Source organism: Myiozetetes cayanensis, unplaced genomic scaffold (assembly GCF_022539395.1).
Source record: "Myiozetetes cayanensis isolate MyiCay16 unplaced genomic scaffold, myiCay2020 scf31, whole genome shotgun sequence".
NCBI lineage: Eukaryota > Metazoa > Chordata > Aves > Passeriformes > Tyrannidae > Myiozetetes > Myiozetetes cayanensis.
The window spans coordinates 3,432,144-3,455,531 of record NW_026087533.1 but is presented as its reverse complement, the minus strand read 5'-3'; the positions used below and the strand labels follow the sequence as shown (position 1 = coordinate 3,455,531).

General features: G+C 47.7%; 1 protein-coding gene across 2 annotated transcripts in view; it reads left to right on the top strand.

Moving 5' to 3' along the window:
* The window catches only part of ARID1A (AT-rich interaction domain 1A), a 57,377-nt gene that overhangs the window by 6,180 nt on the left and 27,809 nt on the right, over window positions 1–23,388 (top strand). For both annotated transcript variants that reach the window (XM_050326307.1, XM_050326306.1), the window contains exons 2-4: window positions 17,568–17,780; window positions 18,463–18,921; window positions 19,934–20,047. In XM_050326307.1, the coding sequence (XP_050182264.1) occupies window positions 17,568–17,780; window positions 18,463–18,921; window positions 19,934–20,047 (786 nt within the window). The remainder of the gene's footprint in view (window positions 1–17,567; window positions 17,781–18,462; window positions 18,922–19,933; window positions 20,048–23,388) is intronic.

Here is a 23,388-nt window from a genome sequence, read left to right as displayed (position 1 = left end):
ATAGTGCAGCTGCTGGTTTTATCTGTTACCTCATACACGACTTTTCCACCATTTTTCTCTCCCTACACTTTTCAAAGGAACACCACCAGTCAGAAATCCTGGTTTTTCCCCCTCTTGCATCTGTGCTCTCGGTAATTAAAATATTAGAGGAGAAAAGATGCCCTTTCCAGTTTTTACTTGGCGTATTTGAAATTCTTTGTCGAGTCAGTTTGGTTTCTTTTTGCTTGTTGAATTGCAACTGCTGTGTGGTGGATTGCTCTGGGGAGAAACTCATCAGCGTGCCATTGCCCGGTTCCTGCCAGGAATGTTGGAAACTCTCAAGGAGCAGAGGCAGCACAGCAAAAACTGAAGGCAGCAAAGTGGTGGAGGGAGGATGGAAAAGATAAACTTGTCAGTATTTAGTGTTGCTCTTATGGCCACTGGCTTTTCCTTCTGGGAGAGTCCTTAAACCATCAGCAGGGACGGAAAAATGATATTTCCCTTTTTGTTCTGGTGGAAAAGAAAGGAAGGATAGCTTTTTGCTGGGGAAAATAAGGCTTTGGGAAGTCCTGCAAAAGTGGGGTTTTTTTTTGTGTCATGTGCTGATTTGAGAAAGTTCAGGCTTTAATTTATCCAGGGGTTGTGAATGTGCAGTGGGAAAACTGTAGTGGATGTCTGCTAGCCAGAGCCATAAATCTCCAGCTGGAAGTGAATGACAGGTGGGATTGGAGGAAAAAAGCTGTTTTCTTTGGCACTCTGGACCAGAACTGCTGTGTCTGGGTCCCTCCTGCCTGCTCTGGGGTGACACCAGAGGAGCTGCTGCCTTTTGTGGGTTTTTTTTCCTTCAGTGGATGGAAAACAGGGAAGTTCCTCAGCTGGAGAGAGGCTGGGTGTGCTTTCTGGGAGCTCAGGAGGACCATGCTGTGTTCCTAAACCCATTCCAGTAAAATTCCAATGCTAAATTTAATGTCATCTCTGCTGCTTGTGGTTGTTCAGGCTGAGGTTCTGCAGGAGTTGGTTTTCAGGCAGCCTTTTGTTTCTCCCTGGTGCTCAGAGGAGAAATGTTGGGGTCTGAAGTTCTCACAGCGACTGTTCCTCAGTGGGAGCAGCTGAGATGCTCCCATGGGAATGTGCCAAAGTGAGGCACCAGGGCTGGCACAGGGTGGACAGTGGGATATGGGTCTTCTGAGGCTCATCCCGTGCTTTGAGAGCAGTTTTCCTCCCTGGTTTTCGCTGAGTAGACCCTTTCACTGGAGTTCTGTGCTCAAAGCAGCGCCCAGGCCTGGAACAGGAGGAGCTGCTTCTCTCAGGACTCAGCTCCTGTACATATTTTACCAGTTCCACATCTTAATCAGATGATAATGGATATTAACATATGGATGAGGGAGGGGTTCCCAGTTCTTAGTCCTTCATGCCCCTACACTCCCAGTGTTGTAACTCAGCAGTTCAGTCCTGCAGCTTGAGCATTTTTGAGTTGTTTTTTTTTCCCCAAGAGCATTTCCAGGTTTGCCACAGTGACTTTCTGGAGTATTTCTGAGTTTAAGTGAGAACTCAGTAAAGTATTTACACAACGTGGGCATGAGCTTTCTGTAGTGACATGTAAAGGATTGCTGCATAATGACAGGTAAACTTCATAAAAAGCTGCTTCAGAATTCCTCAGCAAATATTTTTTTTTTTTTCTTGATGTGTTCAGAGTGAAAGGATAACTGTAGCTGGAATCTAATTTCTGATTGTGTTCTTTTTTATTTTTTTCTGGGAGAGAAAAGGGGCAAAAGTGGGTAGGAGCAAATAAGGAAAGGGGCTTGGTTCATTCTGTAGGTGTGGTAAAGAAATTTATTTATGGCAGGGTGAGAGAGTGGAGATTGAGAGTGTGTGTGTTAATTCCTATGAAATTCCCGTGAAAAATCAGTTTGTGTAAATAACTCTGAAAAAGCTGCTGCTCCATTACAGTTATTGGCATTTCATGCAATAACCAGCATGTCATTATTTCCTTAAGTCAGCTCTAGTAATTGAAACTCTTTCAAGGACAAATTCAATTGCTATTAACTTTTTATTTTGTTTTTCTCCCCCCCCCCCCTTTTTTTTTTTTTTTTTTAATTTAACTTCCTCTTTCTCCTGAATAATTAACATTGGTTCAAGAAGCTCCAGTGCAGACTTGAGGAGTAGTTTTTGGAGAATCTATGGGGAACCCTGATGCAGTTGATGTCTCCTCTGTGTGGAGCAGAACCTGCTGCTTGCCCTGTGTTTTGTAGGTGCACTTGGCTCTGTGGTGAGCCAGAGAGGGCCAAAGATGACTTTTTTTTTGGTGGGAAGTGATGGTGACACCCTGGATGGGACTGGGAGGAGGGAGGGTTTTGGTGGTCACCAGTGTCAGGCCGTGGCCAAAGGTAGCAGTGACTTTCCATCCTGAGAGATGGAAAGAGAGACTCTTCTGTCAGAGAGAAGTTCTTGAAGTTTGGAGGACTCTGGAATTTCCCCCCGGGGGTGGATGAATGGGTTGAACAAGTACTTTCCCCCCTCCACTCACTTGTGAAATTTCATTCAGGTCTGACTGAGAGAAACCCTGAAAATCACCGTTTCCCTTCTGATGTCAGCACGTTCTGGCACCCTGCCTGTGAATAACCAGCGAGAATGTTTGAGAAGCTGGGTCCAGGCCACAGCTCCAGCTCCAGCTGCACCTCCAGACGTGGTGGGGGTCCTGCTCTGCCCTGCCCCAGCTGGGACTGAGCTTTGGGAAGTGCTCAGGCCGGGGCACAACACGATCAGTGTGGGCAGTGGGTTTGCACCTTCCCACCCTGTCAGTGCCCACAGCAAGTGGTTTCAGCAGTGTGAGCATGGTTTGGGCAGCACAAGGCATGGGAGAGGAAGGGCAGCTGCTCTGAGAATGGCCATTCTGGTTTGGGTTTCAGCCCTGATTTAGATCTTTTTGGTGAGGAGGATGTGCAGTGTGGTCTGTGCTGCCTGACAGATCGTGCTGTTTGTTCCTTGCCGGTGTTGTCTTTGTGGGCGATGATTTTTTCCTTGGATGTGAATTGGAAAGGTCACCAAGCCCCCTGTCCTGCTCCAGGGCAGGATCAGCTACACCTGAGCACAGGCCAGGCAGCCACCAATGTGATGGAGCTGTCTCAGTGCTTTGGTGGATATGAGGGAAATATTCCAACTCAAATCATCTTAATTGCATGTCTCTTGTTGTCCTTGGCTCTCAAGGTATGGAGAGCAGAGGCAAAAGTGTGGAGTAACCTGCTTTCAAACGTGTGGCTTTGTGCCTGGCCCCTGTTTCCATGAGATAAACTCACTGGTTGGGTTGCAAAATGTCTCCTGTGCTTCCAGGTTACTGTGCTAGGTGGGAATTGCTTTGGAGGGATTGGACTGTCCTGCTTTGCCACCTGAACTCTACCAGGGTCCCGGGGCTGACCGGGCTTGCTCTGTTCTCTGTGTGGGCTCCTTCCTGTTGGCTTGTTTGGAGTTTTGTACTTCCTAACAGTCTGATGATGGATTTAAAGTCCAAATGACTGTAGGACTATGCACCCTGTGCGAGTTTAGGAGGAGAGTCTGGTATTCATTAACTCTGTGTAAATAATTAAACCAGTGCCAGGCTAGAGGTGGTCTCCCCTCAGCCCTGTTCCTGGTGCAAGGGTTTGAACAAAAGTTCTTATCTCTGTGCAGAAGATCCTTTGAAGCAGTGGAAGTGCTGGAATTAGTTACAACTTGGGGGTTTTCTTTCTTTAAATTAGAGTATCTCTGACTTTGCAGCTTGCATGGCTAATCAAGGAAAAGATGTCCCATTCAAGGCCAGTTTACCAAGTGTGGTCACATGTTCCAGAAACTGCCTTTTTTTTTTATTAATGTGCTGTGGCTGCACGTGTTGTGTCGGTGTTCTGAGAAGTCCTGGAGTCCTGCCCCTCGGACTGTGTGGGTGGGGGTTTATTTCTTTATTATAAAACCCCCCAAACTCATTACCTTACTGTTCTGTGGGTCATTTGTGGTGATTCCAGCGCTTCGGCTCCCCTGGGAAGGATTCAGGGCAGCTGCTGCGTGCAGCAGAGTTGAACATTAATTTTCATCTTTGAGTTATATGCCGACAATTGAACAGTGTTGTGATAGGAAGCATTTAAGTATCAAAGTATCTCCCAGTCTTTCAGGCTCTCATGATAGACCTGCAAGGCTCGTACGAGCAGTTCTCCACGTCCCTGCAGCCTTTCCTGTGGGTGGGCATGTGGGAAACCTTCAGAGAGGTGCTCAAAGCCATAGCTCAGAATCCAGGTTAATGCTCTCACTGCTGGATCAGACTTTCTCTCTGGCCATGTGCACCTAGAAGAGTTTTCACAGGATCACAGGCTGGAAGGGCCCTCTGGAGATCAACCAGTCCACCCCCCTGCCAAGGCAGAGTCACCCGGAGCAGGTGACACAAAGATGTGTCCAGGTGGGTTTGGAATGTCTGCAGAGAGGGAGACTCCAAACCTGCCCCTGTGGAAAGAAGTTCTTCCTTCTGTTGAGGAAGTTAAGTTTTAGTTTATGGCCATTGCTCCTTGTCCAGTCTTCAGGCACCACTGAAGAGAGTCTGGCACCATCCTCTTGACAGTTTCCTTTGGCTCAAGGAAAAAGCATCTCCCTGGGAATGTGGTTTCTGGCAGCCTGTGGGGAGAACGTGTCTCCCCTGGAATAGGGCACATTGATGGGGAAGGGACTTCCAGGGGGCTGGTCCTGGATGAGGGTTTGTGGTAGAATTGACATAAACCCCCCTGTTGTTCGTCTCTTGCTCTGGAGGAGAAGCAAAACACCTGGCTGGCTGCTGCCTACTCTTGGGTGTGCAGAAGACACTGGCAGAGTGATCCTATCCCAAATTATCCTGTCTGCCTGTACTTGAAAGATCTTTCTGAGCCCCTTCCCTGTCCTTCCTGCTCGGTTCACGGGGCGTGACGGCGTTGCAGAAGCTGGTTTCCACGTTAATTGTGATTGATTAGCTTGCAATCTAGGACAAGATTTCCTTTGAAAAGCTATATGCTGATTTGGTGTCAGGAATTAAAATCAGATGAAGTGATTAGTGTTCTGTGAGACATCCCAGAGCAATCCAGTGCTCCTCAGCTCTCAGCTGTGTTTCGGCCCTTAACCCTTCCATCCCTTTTCCTCCTTGGAGCTCGATGCTAAATCTGCTCAGGTGAATAACTCAGTAGGTGTGTTGTACCAGCAGACCGAGGTGTAATTTGCTGCTGAGCTTCAGAGTGTAGCTTTAGTGGCTTTAATGATGAATGCAGAGTGTGTTGGGAGTGCACTGTGTCAAGGCCACAGCGATGCTTGTACGGATTGGGGAGCAGGAATTAAGGTGAGCTTTAAATGTGATCACTCTGTAAATGGCAATAAACTGTTCAGAGTTGTCACTGCTGTCAAGGCACAGTCATGTCTCATCTTCCTTTTCTCCTATGAGTTGTCTTACGGTTTCTTGTTATACCTGTTCCTGAAACCAGTGAAGGCTTTGCAGCGTTGGCCGTTCCTCCTCCCCCCCATGGCATTGGCACAGTTGGGAATTCGTGTATCTTTCTCCCCAGCTGCCAGCACATGCTCCTCCTAACTCGCTCAGCAACTCCTCACGTTGTTCATTTTGCCTGGAAAGAAAGCTGGGTTTCTCTGGATGTGGGTGAAATGAAAGCCCAAGGACAGAAGCGAATGTGGGGCAGCAGAACCAGGCTTCAAAAATCACTAAAATCACTGTAACCAAGGCCTAGTTGTGTGTGTGGGTTTTTTTGTTTTGTTTTTTTAATTATTAGCATTTTTAAATAACAATGACCTTGTGTCACTTGGGATCTGCGTTGGACTTGCCAAGAGTAAGGAACCTGATTCATGGCTGGGTGAAAGCTCCAGGAGTGTCTTCCCTGCTGTCTGGGAGCTTGGCTGCAGCTCCAAGTTTCTTGCCTACGTTTCTTCCATCTCCCCCAACCTCCTCTTCCCAACGCAGGCACGACAGCAGCTCTGCTTGCTGGATGCAAATAGATCTTTTGGGTATATAAATACTGGAGATTGGTTGTGGTTTGCTATAAAGTTAACCAAGCTCATCCCTGGTAAATGCAGATGGTAACTTGTCATTACTGCTATTTTGAATATTTTTGGTTCCGTGGAACCCAAGTGGAGGCTTGGAGGTTGAATTTTAAGGCTAAAATAAGAGAAGGCTCAATAAAACCCGCAAAAATAGCACCCAAATTTGTCAGCTGCTGTAATGACAAGGGAAATAAAGTAACTCTTCTGTTTCCTATTAGCAAAACAAAGCTTTGTTACCTTGTTTTGTGTTGGATATAAAACACAGAGGGGTGAGGGGGGTTGGGATTTACTGATGTGCTTCCTAATGAGGTGACACTGGGGCTGGTGCCAGTGCAGTACATGGTGTGTGGTGACAGTCACCTGCTGCCCTGTAACCCGGGGGTGTCTGAGATACTCTTGAGGTAATCAGTGGATGCTTATCCCATCCTCCTGGCTGGAATGAGGCTGTGCCTTTGGCCACTTGGAGCTGCCTGACCCACAAAACCCCATCCCAGAGCAGAGGTGGTGTCCGACACGGAGCTGTGAGTTTGAGTTCTGGGTGATGAGCGTGGTGGAGCCACACAGGGTTTGTGTTCACTTAAACTGGGATTGCCTGTCTCTTCCACAGCTTCATCCCCAAAACCTCAGGCTTCTTGGATCGTTTTTGGTCTTCCATAACACACACTTTTAAATGAATTCAGGTATTCTGCAGGAGCAGGGGGGAGCCTGTGTGATGCTGAGACGTGGCTTGGAGCACCTACAGGCCCTGACACGCAGCTCCTGGTGAAGCAGCAGCTGCTGTGGAGGAGATGGAACTCTGCAAACTGGGATGAGGCACTTCTGACAGCTGTACCTCTCTCACACAGTGCTGTGTGTGCAAGGAGAGTTAGGAGCATGGAGCCCTGACCTGATCCTGAGAGGATCCTTGGTTTAAGCTCACACCAAAACCCAGCGTGGGAAGAGGTCATGGGAGTTTGTCTGTCCAGTTGAGTCTGTTCAGCCTCCATTTATTCTGGTGTAAAATGAGACAGATTTGCAAAGTGATGAGATATTCAAATACACTTGGAGCTTTCAGACAGACACAAGTGGGTAGAAACCTGTGCTGCTGCATTTTATGGCTGAAGAGCTAGAAAGAATTTTTTTAGAAGGCTGGGAGGCTGTGCTGGAGGTGTTTTATCAACTCTGGAGTGTGCACCAGCACCCATCAGATTTCTGTGCAGAGGGTTTTCAATGAATTGATAAAAGCAGGTTTATTCCAGCAAGTAAACTCTAGTGAACTTCTTGCACTGGCTCTTCCTTCAGACCTAACGTTTTGGAAAACATCCACTGTGTTCAGTAGCAAAAGACATCTGTCCATAAGATCAGCACTGCTTGTTTTAAAGGAAATGGGGGGTTGTGGGGAGTTAGCTGAGTGATTGAAGTTTGCCACAGGTTGCTGTGTCTGATGGTGTTTATGGGGCACCTGGAGCCCTTTCAGGTTTTCAGTAGTGCTTGGAGCAAATATTTAGTGACTCTGGTGATCTGGAACAGCCACTCTCGTCCTGCTCGGACTGAGATCACTTCAGAAGGGGTGACACTCAGTGCAATTCTGCTCTTCCATCCTAGCCCTTCCTCCACTTACTTTTTTTTTACGGCTTGCTCTTGGCCCAGTCCCATTTCTGTGGTACAACACGAGCCTGCTCTGCTCCTTGCAGCGTGGAAGTCGGCCTGGAACGAAAACGCTGCAGTGAGACACTCAAACATCTTTTTGTTGACTTGCCTCCAGTTCATTAGAGCAGACGTAGGAGGTTGGCTAAAGCCTGATTTGATATTCAGGAAGGAAGTTTCTTTCCATCTTGAAAGGAGCAGCACCTCGTTACAAGTGTCACATGTTCCTTGGGATCATCTCCCGTGGAGCTGAGGCGCAGTTTTCTTTACATCTTGGTGTTGCTCAGATTTTGGGAGGAGTCAGCAATGACACTTGGGGTAAGTTGGTTGAATAATGTGCTTCTTAAAGTGAGTTGAAGTCTGAGAGTGAGGGGTAGCTTGTTACCTAGTTATTTGGGTAGAAAGAAACTATGTTTTTGTCCTTAAATGTAAGTTGAAATTATTGGAGAAATTACATAGGAATTGTATAGAGATGACACTGTCTGAATATCAAACTGCATCATCTGACCTCGACTGGCTGGGAAATGCCTGAAAATGTCACTGGTCTGCAGATACTCTAAAAGGATTGCAATCCTTTGTTAATTTTGGCTGTAGTTGAGTCAGTAAATGGTGTTTGTCAGAGTCTCCTGCTGTGGTAAAAGAACCATGTAAATGGTTCTCAGCTCCTGCTCCCACATCAGGGTCTGATAAAGAAGGAACTGATGGCCCAGCCAAGTTGTCCAGGCTGGCCTGTCAGGGACAGGCTCAGGCTTTGGGCTGTTCTCTAACCCAGAGCCCCTGCAAAGGCCTTACACTGTGGTATTTTGGAACAACGTGGATGTTCAGTCACGGAATCAGAGAATGGGTCAGGTTTCAAGGGACCACAGTGGGTCAGCTGGTCCCACCTCCCTGCTCAGGCAGGGTCATCCCAGAGCACAGGATTGTGTCCAGGCAGCTCTGGAATACCTCCAGTGAGGGAGACTCCACACTCTGGGCAGCCTGTTCAGTGCTTGGTCATCGCTTGGCATTGTTTTTTGCCTCTTGTGCCATGGCTGGGCACCCCCGAGCAGAGCCTGGTCCATCCTCTGCCCCCTCCCCTCAGGTGCTTACAGACACACCATGTCATTGTGGTGCTGGCAAGAGAAGGATGGAGGGAAAGGGAATGAATCCTCTGGTTGTTGCCTGATTTTCAGGAGGAGGGGGATCCCTTGTGCTGTTTCTGCAGGGATGTGCACCAAGCCTGCAGATTGGAGGGGTGTCCATGAGGAGCCATCCTGTTGCTTGTGCACCCAGGAGGAGGAGGAGGAAGGTGCTGTGAGAGGGCAAGGTTTGCATAAACACAGAGCAGAGTTTCCCCCTCTCCCAGGTCAGCCCATCTCAGTGTTTACAGCATAAATCTTGCTTTCAGGTCCTTTTTGCACAACAGCTTTTCACAAAAAGTCCAGAAAAACGTCCTGTTCTGCCTCTGAGTAGATCCTGAAGATTGCAGAAAACCAGTTGTGTGTCATCTTTAGATATGATAGTGGTTGAAATATTATATCAAGGGTCCTGAGAGACACCTGAATAATGTGGTGTGATAACCAACGTGGCCACGTGTCAGAGAGAACAGCTGACTGAGGAAAGGAACTGAAATCCAGAGCCCTCGGTAAGCTGGATTTGTGCAATTTGTTAAGGCTGGTTTAAAGTCAGGCTGGGAAGGAAAGATGAGATCAGTGAATGCACTTGGTTTAAAACACAGGCAGGCTTGGCACCTTCCCACCCTCCAGTTTTTAATAAAATAAAAAATAAGATAACTCTGCTTGTACTTGGGCACAAACACTGTGCTCCTGGAGGGTTATTTCCAGGGAGGGTTTGAGGGGTGACTCTCTTTTCACTTCCCCACCACATCACCTTCTTCTGATCGCCTTCTTTCAGGGATAAAATGTTCCATAATGATACATCCTGTAAGCAAAACTCCAGCCAGTTTTAATCAATTACAAGAATATTAGTAAGAACCGTGCCTGGGAAAGTCCTCTGAGATGTGTGGACTGGGCTCTTGCTGAGAAATGTTAATGGGTAATTACTGGATTGTGTTTAGCAGGGAAGATACAGGTCACAGGATGGCTGCTGGGAGAGACTCATCCTTCTTCCAGTGATACAACTTAGCATCTGGATTTACAGCAGATCTCCCCAAAGTGGTGTAACAAATGATCGAGGGAAGGAGGAACATTGTGAACTGGGCAGATTTTAAGTTTGCAGGAGCTCCAGATAGAAGCAGGTGCCTGAAGTAGTTTAGAAAACGTCCTGTTTTCCTTCTGTGTTGGCGTCATGAGCTTATTCTGAGGTCTGGGTGTTAGGAGGAGTTTAGAGGAATAGAAAGTGTCTTTGGTCAAACTCTGACCTAGTGGGAAAAGTCAGAAGAAAAACCAGGCTCCTTCCAGTTGCAGAACTGAAACTATTGAGGAGAGGTCAGTTATTTTGGCAACCAGTATTTTAATCTGCATTGGCCATTGATGATGAGATGATGATGATGATACATCACCTGCTGGTTACACATCCAAATCTAAGTTAGATTGTGGGATTTGTGGGGGCAAGGAGGGGGTTTATTTTTCTGTAGCTCACGTAAAAGTGTATTTGTCCTGCAAGTTTCTGAGGGGTGAGTGTTTGTAGCGCTGTGCTGTGTTCCAGAAGTCAGATTTTGGCGCTCCCAAGGTCATGGGTGTGAGTCAGAGCATCCCATCCTGTTCCTGAGTGGAGTGCTGTTCCCAGAGCGATGGTGCTGCCCTGCAGGGAAGGCGAGGAGGGTCACTAGTGGGTGCTGAGCAGAGCCAGCATGGGCTCAGCGTGCTGTCCTGCTGGTGCTGAGGGACTGAGGAAAGTGAATGGATTTCTCAAGTTTAAAAAGGGGATGGAGGGAAAAGCAGAAAAGGAACTGTGCATTTGTGTGATGATGTTCTCAGGAAAACATACTTGTCGTTTAAACTGCCCTGGTGAGATGGTGGATACACCTCAGTGCAGTGTTTACAACGAGGTTTTCTAGGTGTTTTCTTTCGGGAGCATCTTCATCTACTACAGGAGGATCTTTCTTTTCACTTTAACCTCCCCTCAGCCTCTTGTGTCTCTCTTGAAAAGCAGACCACCATGGGAAGAGGGGCAATGGAGCGTGACCCGGCACACTGGCCCTTCAGAAGGCTATAAAAGGCAGCGAGTTCAGGCTGGGGTGTTGACCTTAGCACAGCCAGTTGCACCTTAAATAGATCAGATGAAAGTGCCCCTCACTGGAAGATGAACTGCGTTTGCTCCCAAATGGGGACGGTTGTTGGTTTGTACTCGTTTCTCCGGTTATGGAAGAGTTGGAGTCACTTGTGTGTGGAGTTTCGGAATGGACAGGTGGGTGTGAAAGTGTCTGAAGTGCAAACATGAGAGTGACCAGCTCAAAGTAGGGGTTGCTGAAGCCTCTTGTGTTGCTCATTTGATGTTGCTGTGTCCCACCTCTCTGTCAGTGGTGCTTTCGGTGATGTTGTGGCGTTGCCCTGGTTGTGTGTTGGCACCTGCTGGTGCCAGCTGGTGGAATTGCCACAGCCTGGTTGATTTTGGTGGATCTCCAAGGCTTTGTGCCAGCTTTGGGCAGCACCTCCCCTGCATTCCATGCTTGTTATGAGACCTGTGCTTCGTGAGCAGGTGCCATGGCACTTAACGTAGCTGTGGAGTACGTGGAAAATGGGGTTTGTCTTGCTCAATGCACTGGTGCCTTGATGCTGCAGGCAGTGTAACTCTCACAGTGCCCCTTGGGCATAAAAATATGGCAGAGGTTTGGTTGAGAGAGAGGATTGAGAGGAGATTGAATCTCCTGTCCCTGGAAGCAGTGTGGATGCAGTGTTGGAGGTTGAGACCTCCAAGACCTGACCCAAGTGCTGGTGGGTCATGGCAACCTGAGCTCTTGGTAACTCCAGAGGATGCAGAACATACTAGAAATGGCAAAGGTCAGTGCAGCCTCTTGGCTTTGATTAGGGATAGTTTTTAGAGATACTAATGCTGCGTTGACAAAGCCTTGTGATCAAGACAAAATATTCTTTCCAGAGTGATTCTCTGTTTCCCTTGACTCTCCTGTGGAGGTTCCCCTGCCTGTTTTGGCATGGTTGGTGTTTTTCAATGGGATGGAAGGCACTAGAAAGCTGATTTTGAACCCAGGTTCATCTGTTCCTGAGCCATTGTAGGAGTTCCCAGCCTGCTGAGGTGCTGCTGCTGTCGCTGCTTTTCTGCTTCATCCAGGTCATTGGTTTTGGTAGGAACGGCACGGGACAGTTGGGGGAGCAGGGGTAGTTTTATTCCCTTGCCTGGTTTCAGTGATTAAATCCAATATGACCACAATCCCAACCAGTGAATTCTTGGGGAAAACAACTCCCCTTTCCCAACATTGTCCACCACTGATGCAGTTTTCATAGCCAACACAACAGCATGCTTTGTAACTCCACTGACTGCTGAGACCACTCGTCCTTGCCTTTGGGTGACGAGGGCCTGGAGACACGAGTTGAGGGCCTGCTCTTCTACAAGACCCCAGTTTCTTCACTTCAGTAAGATCCCGTGCGGATCCAGCCTGGGGGAGGCGAGCAATTTGTCCTCTGAACCTGCGGGACGGGGTTAACCACGACCGGCGCCGCTCAGCATCTTCTCAGCGACAACTTCCAGCCCCCCAGGCTCCGATGATCCCCGTTCTCCAGCCAGACTGACGGTGGTCAGGGAGCAGCTGCTGCCTCTCACTGGATTCCCCGGCCTGGCTCGTCTTTGTACCGGTGGCCAAACAATAGTTGGTGCTGGCGGGGCCATGTGGCGTGTCACGTGCGGGGCTGTTGCTGCCGGGGTCCTTCCCATCTGTTCCCGGCTCTTTCTGGGTTATCCGGCGCCGCTCCAAGTCCTCGCAGGCAGCCAGCTCCGTGGCCAGAGATTACGAGCACTAACCTTCCTGGCAGGGAGTTGGTGTGGCTTTGCTTTTTATGCAGATTAGCCATGTGCTTCTCACTTCAAGGCGTTTCCACAGGAAAAGACGTTTCCTGTGTTTGGTTCTGGGTGGGCGGCTCCGGCTCCAGCGCCGGCCGGGGCTGAGCCGGGCTTGGGAGAGAGGGATTACGGCGCGTGGCCCCCCCTTCCCCTTCCACCTCCACTGCTACGTCACCACAACACAACCACACGCGCGCTCATACTGTTGGTGTCATTCATTCAGTGCCAAGATTGCTTTAAAAAATTCCCTTGGCCCCAGTTCAAACAGGAGTACAGCTGGGATGTGTTAGATTTTAGGCAGTCTGCCCTCAATTTGAGATGAGTTATAAATAGCAGTGCCGACTTCCTTAACTACCACTCTCCGAGGTAAAATGCAGGTTAATGACTGTGGGAATCAATTAGGGCTTCTCTCGGTTAAACAGCCAGGAATGCTTTTTATTATTTTTTTATCACAAAAAACGGACAACGGAGCTGGTCAGGAAAAGGTTTAAGAGCCAAGGTGAGGGCTTAGGGCTTTTCTCTTCTTTTTTTGGCATTCTTATTTTTTGGGGGGGGGTGGTGGGCAGATGAGGAAACCAGTTGTGGCCAACACCCTGCATTTGCCAATAACTGAATGATGCTGATTTGGAACTGGAGAGTTCAGTAAATGACTCTCCTTCCTTTTCTTCCTCTGACCTAATAAAATAGAAATACATAACAAGGTAATTGGGAAGGTCAGAATTCCATTTTTCGGTACAGCTGTGGAGGGTTTGGCTCTTGCTTCCGAAGTGGGATTTGCCTCTTCCCTTTACTCGTTTTGCTGCTGGGACCAATAGCAAGTCCCCTCCAATTTAACCAAGCTACTCATTCAAGAGGCCAAATTTCTCTTCTACGGGATCAAAATCTGAAAAGAATTGTTATGGAATCCTCTTTTCTGCTTAAAGCCTTTTTTTTATTATTATTTATTTTAAGGAAAACGCTGGTTTTGTTTGGAAGAAGAGCTGATTTCCCTATGCTGCTTCATTTTAGGGGTCTGACACCCTTCACATCACATGTAGTGATTTTGAAGAGCTTTTGAGCTCGGCAATTTAAGCTCACTCTGGGCTTGCTGTTACGAACTCTTTAGCCTAGAAGTATCTCAAATTTTCCCAAAAGCTCAGCAGTTTCCCTGGAGCACCAGCGTTCGGTCGCTCTCATTACACACAGAACCACCCAGCTCTCCTCTCGGGAGTTTGACTGGGGGCAGGACAATATTTTGCCAAATTTTGGTACTTGACAGTGTTACACAACAGCAGAGATAGCGGGATTGAGGGAGAATAGAAGCAATTTCTATGAATGCAGGGAGGTGTAAGCAGGGGGTCTGGACTTCAGTGATCAAGGAGCAACACTTTCTCTCAATTATGTCTCTCTGTGGCAGGGCCTTTGCTTTTGAAGTGTAATCACAGTAATCTACTCCTGTGGTTTCCTATTGAAAGGATTTCCCATGTATCAGTCCGGAGAAGAATTTCCAGCCTTTTGCAGTCGGGAGTTTGGTATTTCCTTATTTATCCTGAAGTGTTCTTGCAGGCATCGCTTCCTCTCGGCCCGGCTCGTGTGACACGGGCACACAAAGGGGCTGTGCAGCACCTCTGCTCCTCCCAGCACCTTCACAGGAGCTCTTGGATCAATCCCCACATCCCTGCGTTTCAACCTCTTTTCTTTTCATGAGGCACACGTGGTTAAACTGCCTAAAAGGACTGAGGTTGCAGATTCAAGGAGGCTTCCTGATGGTTGGCTCTTTGAGCCAGAGCAACAATACCAAGTGGAGAGCAGTTAAAGCCCCGTCAGCAAGAGAGGGATGTGGGATATTTTGAATTAGTGGGATATTTTGAAGGAGGGAACAACACATTGCAGCGTTTGAGATGCAGCCCCGGGGAGCACGAATTAGCCTGTTGGCTTGCAGGAGCGGTGTGTATGAAATAGTTCCTTCATTAGAGATTAATTGGCGTTTACATTTCATCTGTTGATGGAATTTTATCTGTAAGGCTGCAATTTAGATGTTCTCCGTGTTTGTTTTTAGCATCTTCTCTGTGCTGGGGCCTGGTGGAAGGGTGGCAGTTTGAGGCACTGTTGTGTCCTCCTACGCTGAACAGTCAAGGTGACAGCTTGGTCACATCCTGTAAATATCTTTGGGGTTTGTGTTTTGGGTTTTTTCTCTTCCCTCTCTTCTTTCTTTTATTGTTTTTTTTTGTTTTGTTTTGTTTTAATGGCTGCATAAACAGTTCCAAACGGGAATTTTTTAGCAGTTGTCATACTTCCTGTAGGAGTCATGAAAAAGTGAATCCTCACCTTGTTTCTCTCTTTCCTGAAGAGATGGTTAGTGTTGTGGGTGACCACAGACAAGAAAATCAGTGCAGGAGGTGGCAGCATGTGGTGTGAGTGTATTTAAAAAAAAAAAAAAAAAATTATCCCTCAAAAGGAATGTATTTAAGAAGCTGCCTCCAGAGGTGAGTTACAAGCGGGAGGAAACGAGTAACAGACGGAAAAGATGCTGAAATATTTAGTCAGTAACCCCAAAGTTGCACTTTTATCAGGTGAAAGGAAGGATGTGTGTGTTTGGGGGTGGTGAGAGAGAGGTTGAAGTCAAAAGCCAGGGGCTGGGAAACCTCCTGGTGGCCCTGTTTTTACATACCAAAGAAGATAATGTGGGGAGGGAGAAGATGTCAGTAATGTAAGGTGATACTCACGAGGCAGGACTGGGGGGAAGCATTAGCAACAATTGCTGGGAAGATGTAAACACAATTTGCATCCTTTAGGGTGTGTGGGGGCTCCACATGGGTGCTGCATTCAGGACAGAGCCCTGCAGCTCTGAGGATTCCAACCAGAGCCATCAAAGAGCTCTTTTTTCTGCCCTGGTGAATGGAAGATCCTTTTCAGAGCCTGGCACAGAACCCTGTGTGGGCTCTGGGTGTGGAGCACAGGGATCTGGGGCTTCCTTGGAGAAGGAGCCTGGAGTCCTGCAGTGTCTGTGTTACTCCTCAGCAGCAGCATCTGTGGTGACTTGAACATCAAACACAAAATGCAACTTCTTCAGAACTGTTTTAGCATCGATAACGGAGGAGAACGGGAACATCAGCACAACTGAGCATGGAAGGGCATCCAAAATCTGCCTCTGTAGGGAGAATCACACCAGTGCCATGCACAGGGTCGTTGGGGAACAGGTTCCACAGGACAACAGATGCTGTGTTTGCAGGGATGTTTGCTTTACCACCCCCAACAGAGCTCAAGGAGCATCTGGACAAGGCTCACAGGCACACGGTGTGACTCTTAGGGGTGTCCTGTGCAGAGAGTTGCACTCCATGGTCCTTGTGGGTCCTTTCCAGCTCAGCATAATCTGTGATTCTGTGGGTGTCTGAAGCTGGGCTGGAGCAGAGTAGAGGACTTGGACCTGCTTGTTCACTGATCTGTGCCATGTTGGTGCAGGGAGGCCCAGTTTCCACTGAGCGGGCAGCCCCCCTTTTCCCAAAAACGAGGTGCTTTTCCTGCCATCCCCATTAAATCCCTCGCATGGGCCAGCTCCTGTTGCCCCACCAGAGCAGCATTAACTCCCTGTGGTGCCCCTCTGGCTTGGTGTTGCTGTGGGCTCAGGGCTGAGGCTCTGCTGGCAGCCAAGCTCAGCAGACAGCTGGTCAAACAAATGTTCGCAGGGTCTGTGCGCTGGGGCTTCAAGCTGTGCTGGCTCTTGGGGTAGGATTTTCTGAAGTGTAGCATACTGCAAGAACTTTTTTTTCTTTTTTTTTTTCCCTGGGAGGGTGGATTCTGCAAACATAAGTGAAATCCTGTTCTGGTCTCCGGGATTCTTTGGGGTTTCCAGCCGGAGCTGGCTGTGTGTGATATTTGCTTGTGCAGACCTGTAGTGCCACTCCTCAAGCACCTGAGCTCAGCAAGAGAGGGTGGATCTGTACAAATACCACCCCAGGGCTCTGTGGCAGGAAGGGATGGTGTAATAGAGAGTCCATTGTCATGGTGATCTGGTGGAAAACATCTAATTGGTATTAGTTAGGTCACCAGGAGATCAGGGAAGGATTCCCATTCAGTCCAAGTGGTGGAGGTTAAGGACTGTGCTGGGATTCATTTAGAGGTCACCACGCCAAAACAGCCCTTCCTTTAGTGTGGGAATAGCCCTGCCAAGGTAAAAAAAAAAACAACCCTGTTTTGAGGTTTATAGTCTTGAGGTTTATGGTGCTTTCAGGAAATCTGATTGACTATTCCCACGTCTTGGCTCCAGGCAGGGGTAGCACAGATTAGGAAGTCCAGGGAAAGTTGCATTTATTCTTGTCCTAGCTCTGAAGCTCAGGGAGCTGACTTTCAAGGCTGACAAATTTTTTTGTGTGCATCCGAATAAATTCGATTCAGAACTCTTTATTCTACAAAAGGCAACAGACACACACACACAAAAAAAAAAGGCAAAAAAAAAAGGCAAAAATGAAACTGCTATGGATGTTGGTAGCACTGCCTGGTGTTACTACATCAGTGTGGATTAATTGAAATGCATAAGTGTAAATTAACAGCCTGTAGTGTTTTGGGAGACCTTGTTATACGTGAAAGAAGCAGTGTTTCTTGTGAATATTTAAATTTCCAGCCTAAATTTACCTTGTTGTGGAATATCTGGATGCTAAACTACTACCTGCTATGGGGAAAAGCTGCTTACACTGATAATTCATCTTTCTTAACGATCCTTCTTCCCTGTCCTGCCACGGGAGATATGTCAGCATTAAATGACTTCTCATTGGGTTTGTTCTTGGCGAAACATCTGTGGGTTTGAAAGGACAGCAGGAATCCTGCTGTAATTCCAACTGTAGTGTTGGGAGTTCAGCAGCTGGGAGGAGAGGGGGGATGAGCAGCTTCTTCTGTGCCGACCTGTTGAAATTTTCTTCTGGGGTTTTTTTGGAAGTTGGGAGCGATTCCTGCGGGGTACCTGGATGCACGTCACGTGTCCCAACTTTGCCTTGCAGCCCTCGAGCCCGATGGATCAGATGGGGAAGATGAGGCCACAGCCCTACGGAGGGAACAACCCCTACACGCAACAGCAGGGACCTCAGGCGGGGCCACAGCAAGGACACGGCTACCCAGGACAGCCCTACGGGCCCCAGACTCCCCAGAGATATCCCATGGGAATGCAAAGCAGGACGCAAAGTACGATGGGCGGCATCTCATATGCACAGCAGGTAGAGCACCCGGGCTTCTGTAGTCTCTGTTGCAGCGGGGAAGAGAACAACAAAACGCTGCGTCTTCCGAAGGGATCGCGTTTTATTTCGGCAAAATGGCACTTCCTTAGGCTGCATTTTGCCCCCACACCTGGGTCCAGGTGCGGTCGACACCCGAGGACCTGTGGAATCCTCGTCTCCAGGAGAAGCAGCAGCAGAGCAGTGAATCCAACAGGGGGAAAATAACTAGCGAGGGGAGGGAGATCCTCTTTCCGCTGTGCTGGGTTAAAGACACAGCTGTTCTTTGCAGAAGAAATGACTTCAGGTCAGTTTTGGCTCGTTACGTGATCCGGGTGGCGCCTGCTGGACTGTTTGCAGGGTTCAAGAGACAATTCTTATTTTTTTTTTTTTTATTATTGGAGCAAGCAGTTTTTTCCTTTCATTTTTGAAGGGTGGTCAGATGGAGATCCCTAAAAACTTAGCTATTGAGATTTTGCTACTGCCAAGAATAACGTCACACACAAGTGGCTTTTGCTGTTGTCTGGGAAATATGTAGGTGTTGGCATTTCCAGTGCGTTCCCAGTTAACTGCTCTGCACAGCTTTCTGAATTTTTACTTCTTGAGCATAATCTTTGTGTGTGTGTGTGTGTGTTTATGTGAAATACCTTTGTGAGTGGCATAACTCCATCCTCTTCCTCTGCAGATGCCTCCCTACGGGCAGCAGGGCCCCAGCGCGTATGGGCAGCAAAGCCAGACTCCCTATTACAACCAGCAAAGCCCTCACCCCCAGCAGCAGCAGCCTCCATACTCCCAGCAGCCTCCATCCCAGACCCCTCACTCTCAGCCTTCTTATCAGCAGCAGCAACAGCCTCAATCCCAAGCTCCGCAGCTCCAGACATCGCAGCCGGCGTATTCCCAGCAGCAATCCCAGCCGCCCCATCAGCAGTCCCCGACTCCATACCCCCAGCAGCAATCCACGGCCCAGCAGCACCCCCAGAGCCAGCCCCCCTACTCCCAGCAGCAGTCACAGTCGCCGTACCAGCAGCAGCAAACCCAGCAATCGGCATCCTCAGCCCTCTCCCAACAGTCCTCGTCGTACCCCCAGTCCCAGCCGCCGCAGCCGCAGTCTGCGTACTCTCAGCAACGCTTCCCCCCTCCTCAGGTAGGTCATCTCCTGCTTTTTTTTTTTGTTTAACCTTCTGCAAGTGATTTTTATAACCAAAAAAAAAAAAGTTGGGCAAATCCTTTTGGGTCTTTGTGTTAAAATCGGTTGAGCACGTCAACAGGTTAGGTGGGAGGGTATGATCAGAGTGGGGCCGACTTCTCTCGTGTCTCAGGTGTGGGGGTAACAGGCAGAGCGGTGTTAATACTGCAGTTATAAAGACTGATGCTAAGAAAAACGCTGCTGGTTGGCAATTTGGGAAGAATTTGTTCATGGAAAGGGTTGTCAGGCACTGGAATTGCTCGGGGAGGTGGTGGAGTCCCCAATCCCTGGAGGTGTTCAGGGAACAACTCGGCGCTCTGGTCTGGTTGACGAGGTGGTGATTGGTCAGAGGTGGGACTTGATGCCTTGGAGGTCTTTTCCAACCTCAGTGGTTCTGTGAATACCAGTGTAAAGGATCCCACAGTGGAATGGGTTTCACCTGCAGTTCTCCAGGTGGTCCCAGAGCTACTTGTTTTAGCACAGTTTGCAGAGCGACACGTGGGTGGTGATGGAAGAGTTTGCTCTTAAATACAAAACTTGGCTTTAGGGAGGAGAAACAAAGCTGGCTGGGACCTTTCAGCAAACACTGCGACGCATCCAAGGCAGCTGTTGAAAAGTGGAAGGTTTTAATTGACTTGCCTTGTGTATGTAATGAGCTACTTGGCGAGGTGTTAGAAGGTGAAGAAGTGAAATGAGAAGATCCCAGGACAGCCTCTGATCTCTGGGTTCTGTTGTAAGGGAAAGCTGGAGAATTACTGCTCTGTCACGTTTTAAACTTGTACTCCCAACTCTGTAGTAGTTGGGCAGTGTTTGTGTGCAAATCTTTGCTGTCTTAGCTCCTGTTTTGATCAAATGTCACCGAGGGAACACAAATCTTGCGCGGTGTGAGAACGCACCAGAGTGATTCCAACAGAGGCTTTCATTGCATTCCCATTTGTGGTGGGTTTTTTGGTGTTTCTTGATGTTTCAGGAGTTATCTCAAGACTCATTTGGGTCCCAGGCATCATCTGCCCCCTCAATGGCTTCCAGTAAAGGGCAAGAAGACATGAACTTGAATCTTCAGTCCAGACCTTCCAGCCTGCCGGTGAGTGGAGGCAACGGGGTGAGGGCAATCAGAAGCACGGCAGGATAAATTAGCACTGGTAGTATTCCACATGGAAATGGGAATGATGGAGGCTGCCTGTGCTTTTTACTAAGTCATTAGCTTCTGGCTTCCCACTGGAGATTGAATGTAATTTACAAAAGTAATGGATTTGAGAGGGAAGTTTAACCCTGAGTACTCTGCTCGGCAGGTTCTACCTAAAACATTTAATTTTTGGAGCTCTCTGTTTGCAGTGGCTGAAGTACCTGACCTCTGTCAGAGTAGGCCCTGACTTTCAGGGGGAACTGTCTCATTTTTATTTTATTTTTCTGCTCCTTAGCCCACTGTGGCACTGGTGGTTGGCAGCCTGGAGCACCATTCCCTTTCTGTCTCGTTGGATCCTTATACTGCTGATTTAAGCTTCTTTGGTCCAATCTGAGTGAACAGTTGGTGAAAAAGACAAGTTTATTAGTACCTGGAGTGAGGAAGATCAGTCCCATGTAGCTCCTTCCTTGACAGATGGAGAATTATATTTCCTTTTGCATCCTAAATCTGCTTGCTGGATGTACAGTGACCAGTTGGGGATGAGATTAGTGCTCGGTGTTCAGCAGCTTTTGGACCACAGCAGTTTGACTTTGGGTTAAAGCATCAAGAAAATGGAGAAGGATTAAAAGTTTAGATTAGTTTGCACAACTTTGGTCTGTGCCTCTGACTTGGAGGAAAAGTTTGGAGCTGCTGAGTTCTGATTTTACTGGTTGCATGAATGCAGTAGGAAGTGGGTGAGCTTTTATTTTTTTATTTAGCCACTGGCTAAGCCAGTGTTTGGAGCTGCAGCTGGATTGGCCAGAGGAGTGAGCTGTGTATATAACCAAGTTATTTTTCCTCCCAGCAGTGAGAACAGCTTTGTTGTGAGCCCCTTGAAATAATTCCTTTGGATTGTGGGTACAAATTGTCACCCAAAATACAGAGTGATTCTAGTTCTGACCACCTAATGGGAGTAGTTGTGGGTTGTTGCCATTTTCTTCCCTCTTTTTTTTTTTTTTTTTTTGCCTTTTGGACCCTGATTACAAAGATTTAATTTGTTCTGAGGCCTGGGGTGAAAAAAAAAAAAATCTTTTTAAATAGCATGTTTCTTTCCACTCTGCCTCTCCACAAGTTCTTCCATGTGACCCATCTTCTGGTGAGGAACGTAGGAAAAGTGAAGTGAAGTAATTGAAGAAATTGCTGTAGCCTGGAACGGTGGGAAGTCCTGTTCAGTGGCATTGTTGATGGAGCCTTCCTGAACCCTACTGATCCCCCTGACTTGGATTATAGGAATTTGTAGCTCTGCTTCGCAGAAGTGGCTCCTTCTCAGCACCAAGTGGGAGTTTGTTTTAATACCTTGTGGTTAAATATATTTGGCCCTTTTCAAGTTGTCCCTTCTCCCAGGCAGTCTAAGAAAAGGAATTCATCTCTGCTGCAAGAGTGAAGGAACCCAGAAATGGGGGAATATATGGTTTTCCTGGCCTCATCACCAAATAATTTGCATTTAAGAAATCTTAACAGTCTTTAGCTTACTGTTATATTTTTGGGCCTTTTCTTTCTTGGTAGGCAAAACTCAAAAAAAAAAAAAAAGGAGGCTCCCTGCAGAAAAATCACTCTTATTCTTGTACTTGTTCCACAATTCCTTCTCACCTCTTTTGGATCTTGCAGGACAAGAGCAGCCACCAGTTGAGAAAGGCCTCAGCCAGGGTTGCTGTGGGGTGGTTTAAAGGCAGGATCTCTGGGATGCTGGAAGCCAACTCCTTGTTTCCAGTGATCAATCTCCTGCACAAAGTTTTTGGCCTGGGGATGCTCAGGAACACAAGAGCTCCATGGAAGTGCACCATCAATTTCTTTTTATCTTCCTGATATTGCTCAGTCTGTCTGCTTTAGAAGGTTTTATCCTGCTCAGGAGGATTCCTAGATCCCTGTTTTGCCATTATGGATGACTTACAGAAGCAGAGTTAGTTTGTGGGCTTTTAATTTTTTTTTTTTTCCTGGTTCTGAGCCCTTTTCCAAACCTCAGTGGGCACTGTGGAATTGCTCACTGGGTATCCTGGAATCAGGGCATGCATCATCTTTAATTAAACATATATCAGCCCCAGCAGGAAAAGGAGGTTCCTGCTTTTTGGGTTCTTGGAAAGTATTAAATTTATGTACCCAATGCCTTTGTGAGGCCTTTACACGTTGACATTGCAGATCAACGTTCACTTTGGAATTCTAAGCAGTAAAGGGGGGAATATTTCTTTGGCTGATCCATCACCCTTCCAGGAGGTGGTGATCTCCTGGCAGGGACATTGTCAGGTTGTTCAACTCCCGTGGCTTTGTCAGGAGGGGCCTGAGAAATGTCACGTTGACTGTCCTGGGTGGGGGCTTCAAAATCCCTTCCCAGCAACGATTTTTGTGCCACTGACTGAGCTCATCTGAGCTCACTGATGCCTTTTAAAGAGGAGTGCATCCCTGTGAGTGTCCTGGCTGTTCTTCCTTCCTGTAGCAGGCGAGGTGAGGAATTTCTATGTAAAATTCACTGCTTCCCAAGGGAACCTCTGCCAGGATTGCAGCCAAACCAAACTTGGATTGCAATTGCACGGGAGAAGTGAAGTGCAGTCTTTTGTGTCTGGGTGTAACAGAGGAACAGTCATCCTTAGGATGAAACCGTTTCTCCCAGGAGATTCCCAAGTCTCTTCTCCTTAGCAAAAAAAAATTCCTCCTGGTGAGTCTTACCCGGTTTATTCGGTGTCTTTACTGTTTGAAGTTTGGGTTCTGAGGCTGAAGGAGTCAAACATTTCCAGCTATTTACTGCCTTCAGCCATGGAAGGTGCTGGCAGCTCCCACTGGAGCTTCTGGGATTTCTTCAGTGAAGTTTTCCTACCTGTGGAGCCCAAAACTTCTGTGAGAGGTGTTGTTTCAGCATTTCAGTAGGAAAGGATTTTCTTGGAGTGGGACTTAACAGCCAAACCAGGAGGGTTTTGGAGGTCCTGACACTGCAAGGTTTAAGTTTGAATTTTTGTGGCAGCAAACTGGGACAGCTTGGGCAAAAGTTTCAGAATTCCCTCCCCACAATGTCCTTAGTTTGGTCAGTGTACTGGATATCCCAAGGGGGAAACCCCATCTGTGTTCTGGGCAGTTTATATTCATCTTGCTGCAGAGTGGAAATACTTTCAACCTCTGTATTCTGCACTGTTGGAAAACTATTTGGTTTATTAGTGGTGTTTCACTTCGGTTTCATGTCTGACTTTAAATCTGGAAAGTGTCTTGTCAATGGCAGAAAGGATTATAACCAACTGAAAACATTCCTGGTCCATGCTTAACTTCCCAAACCT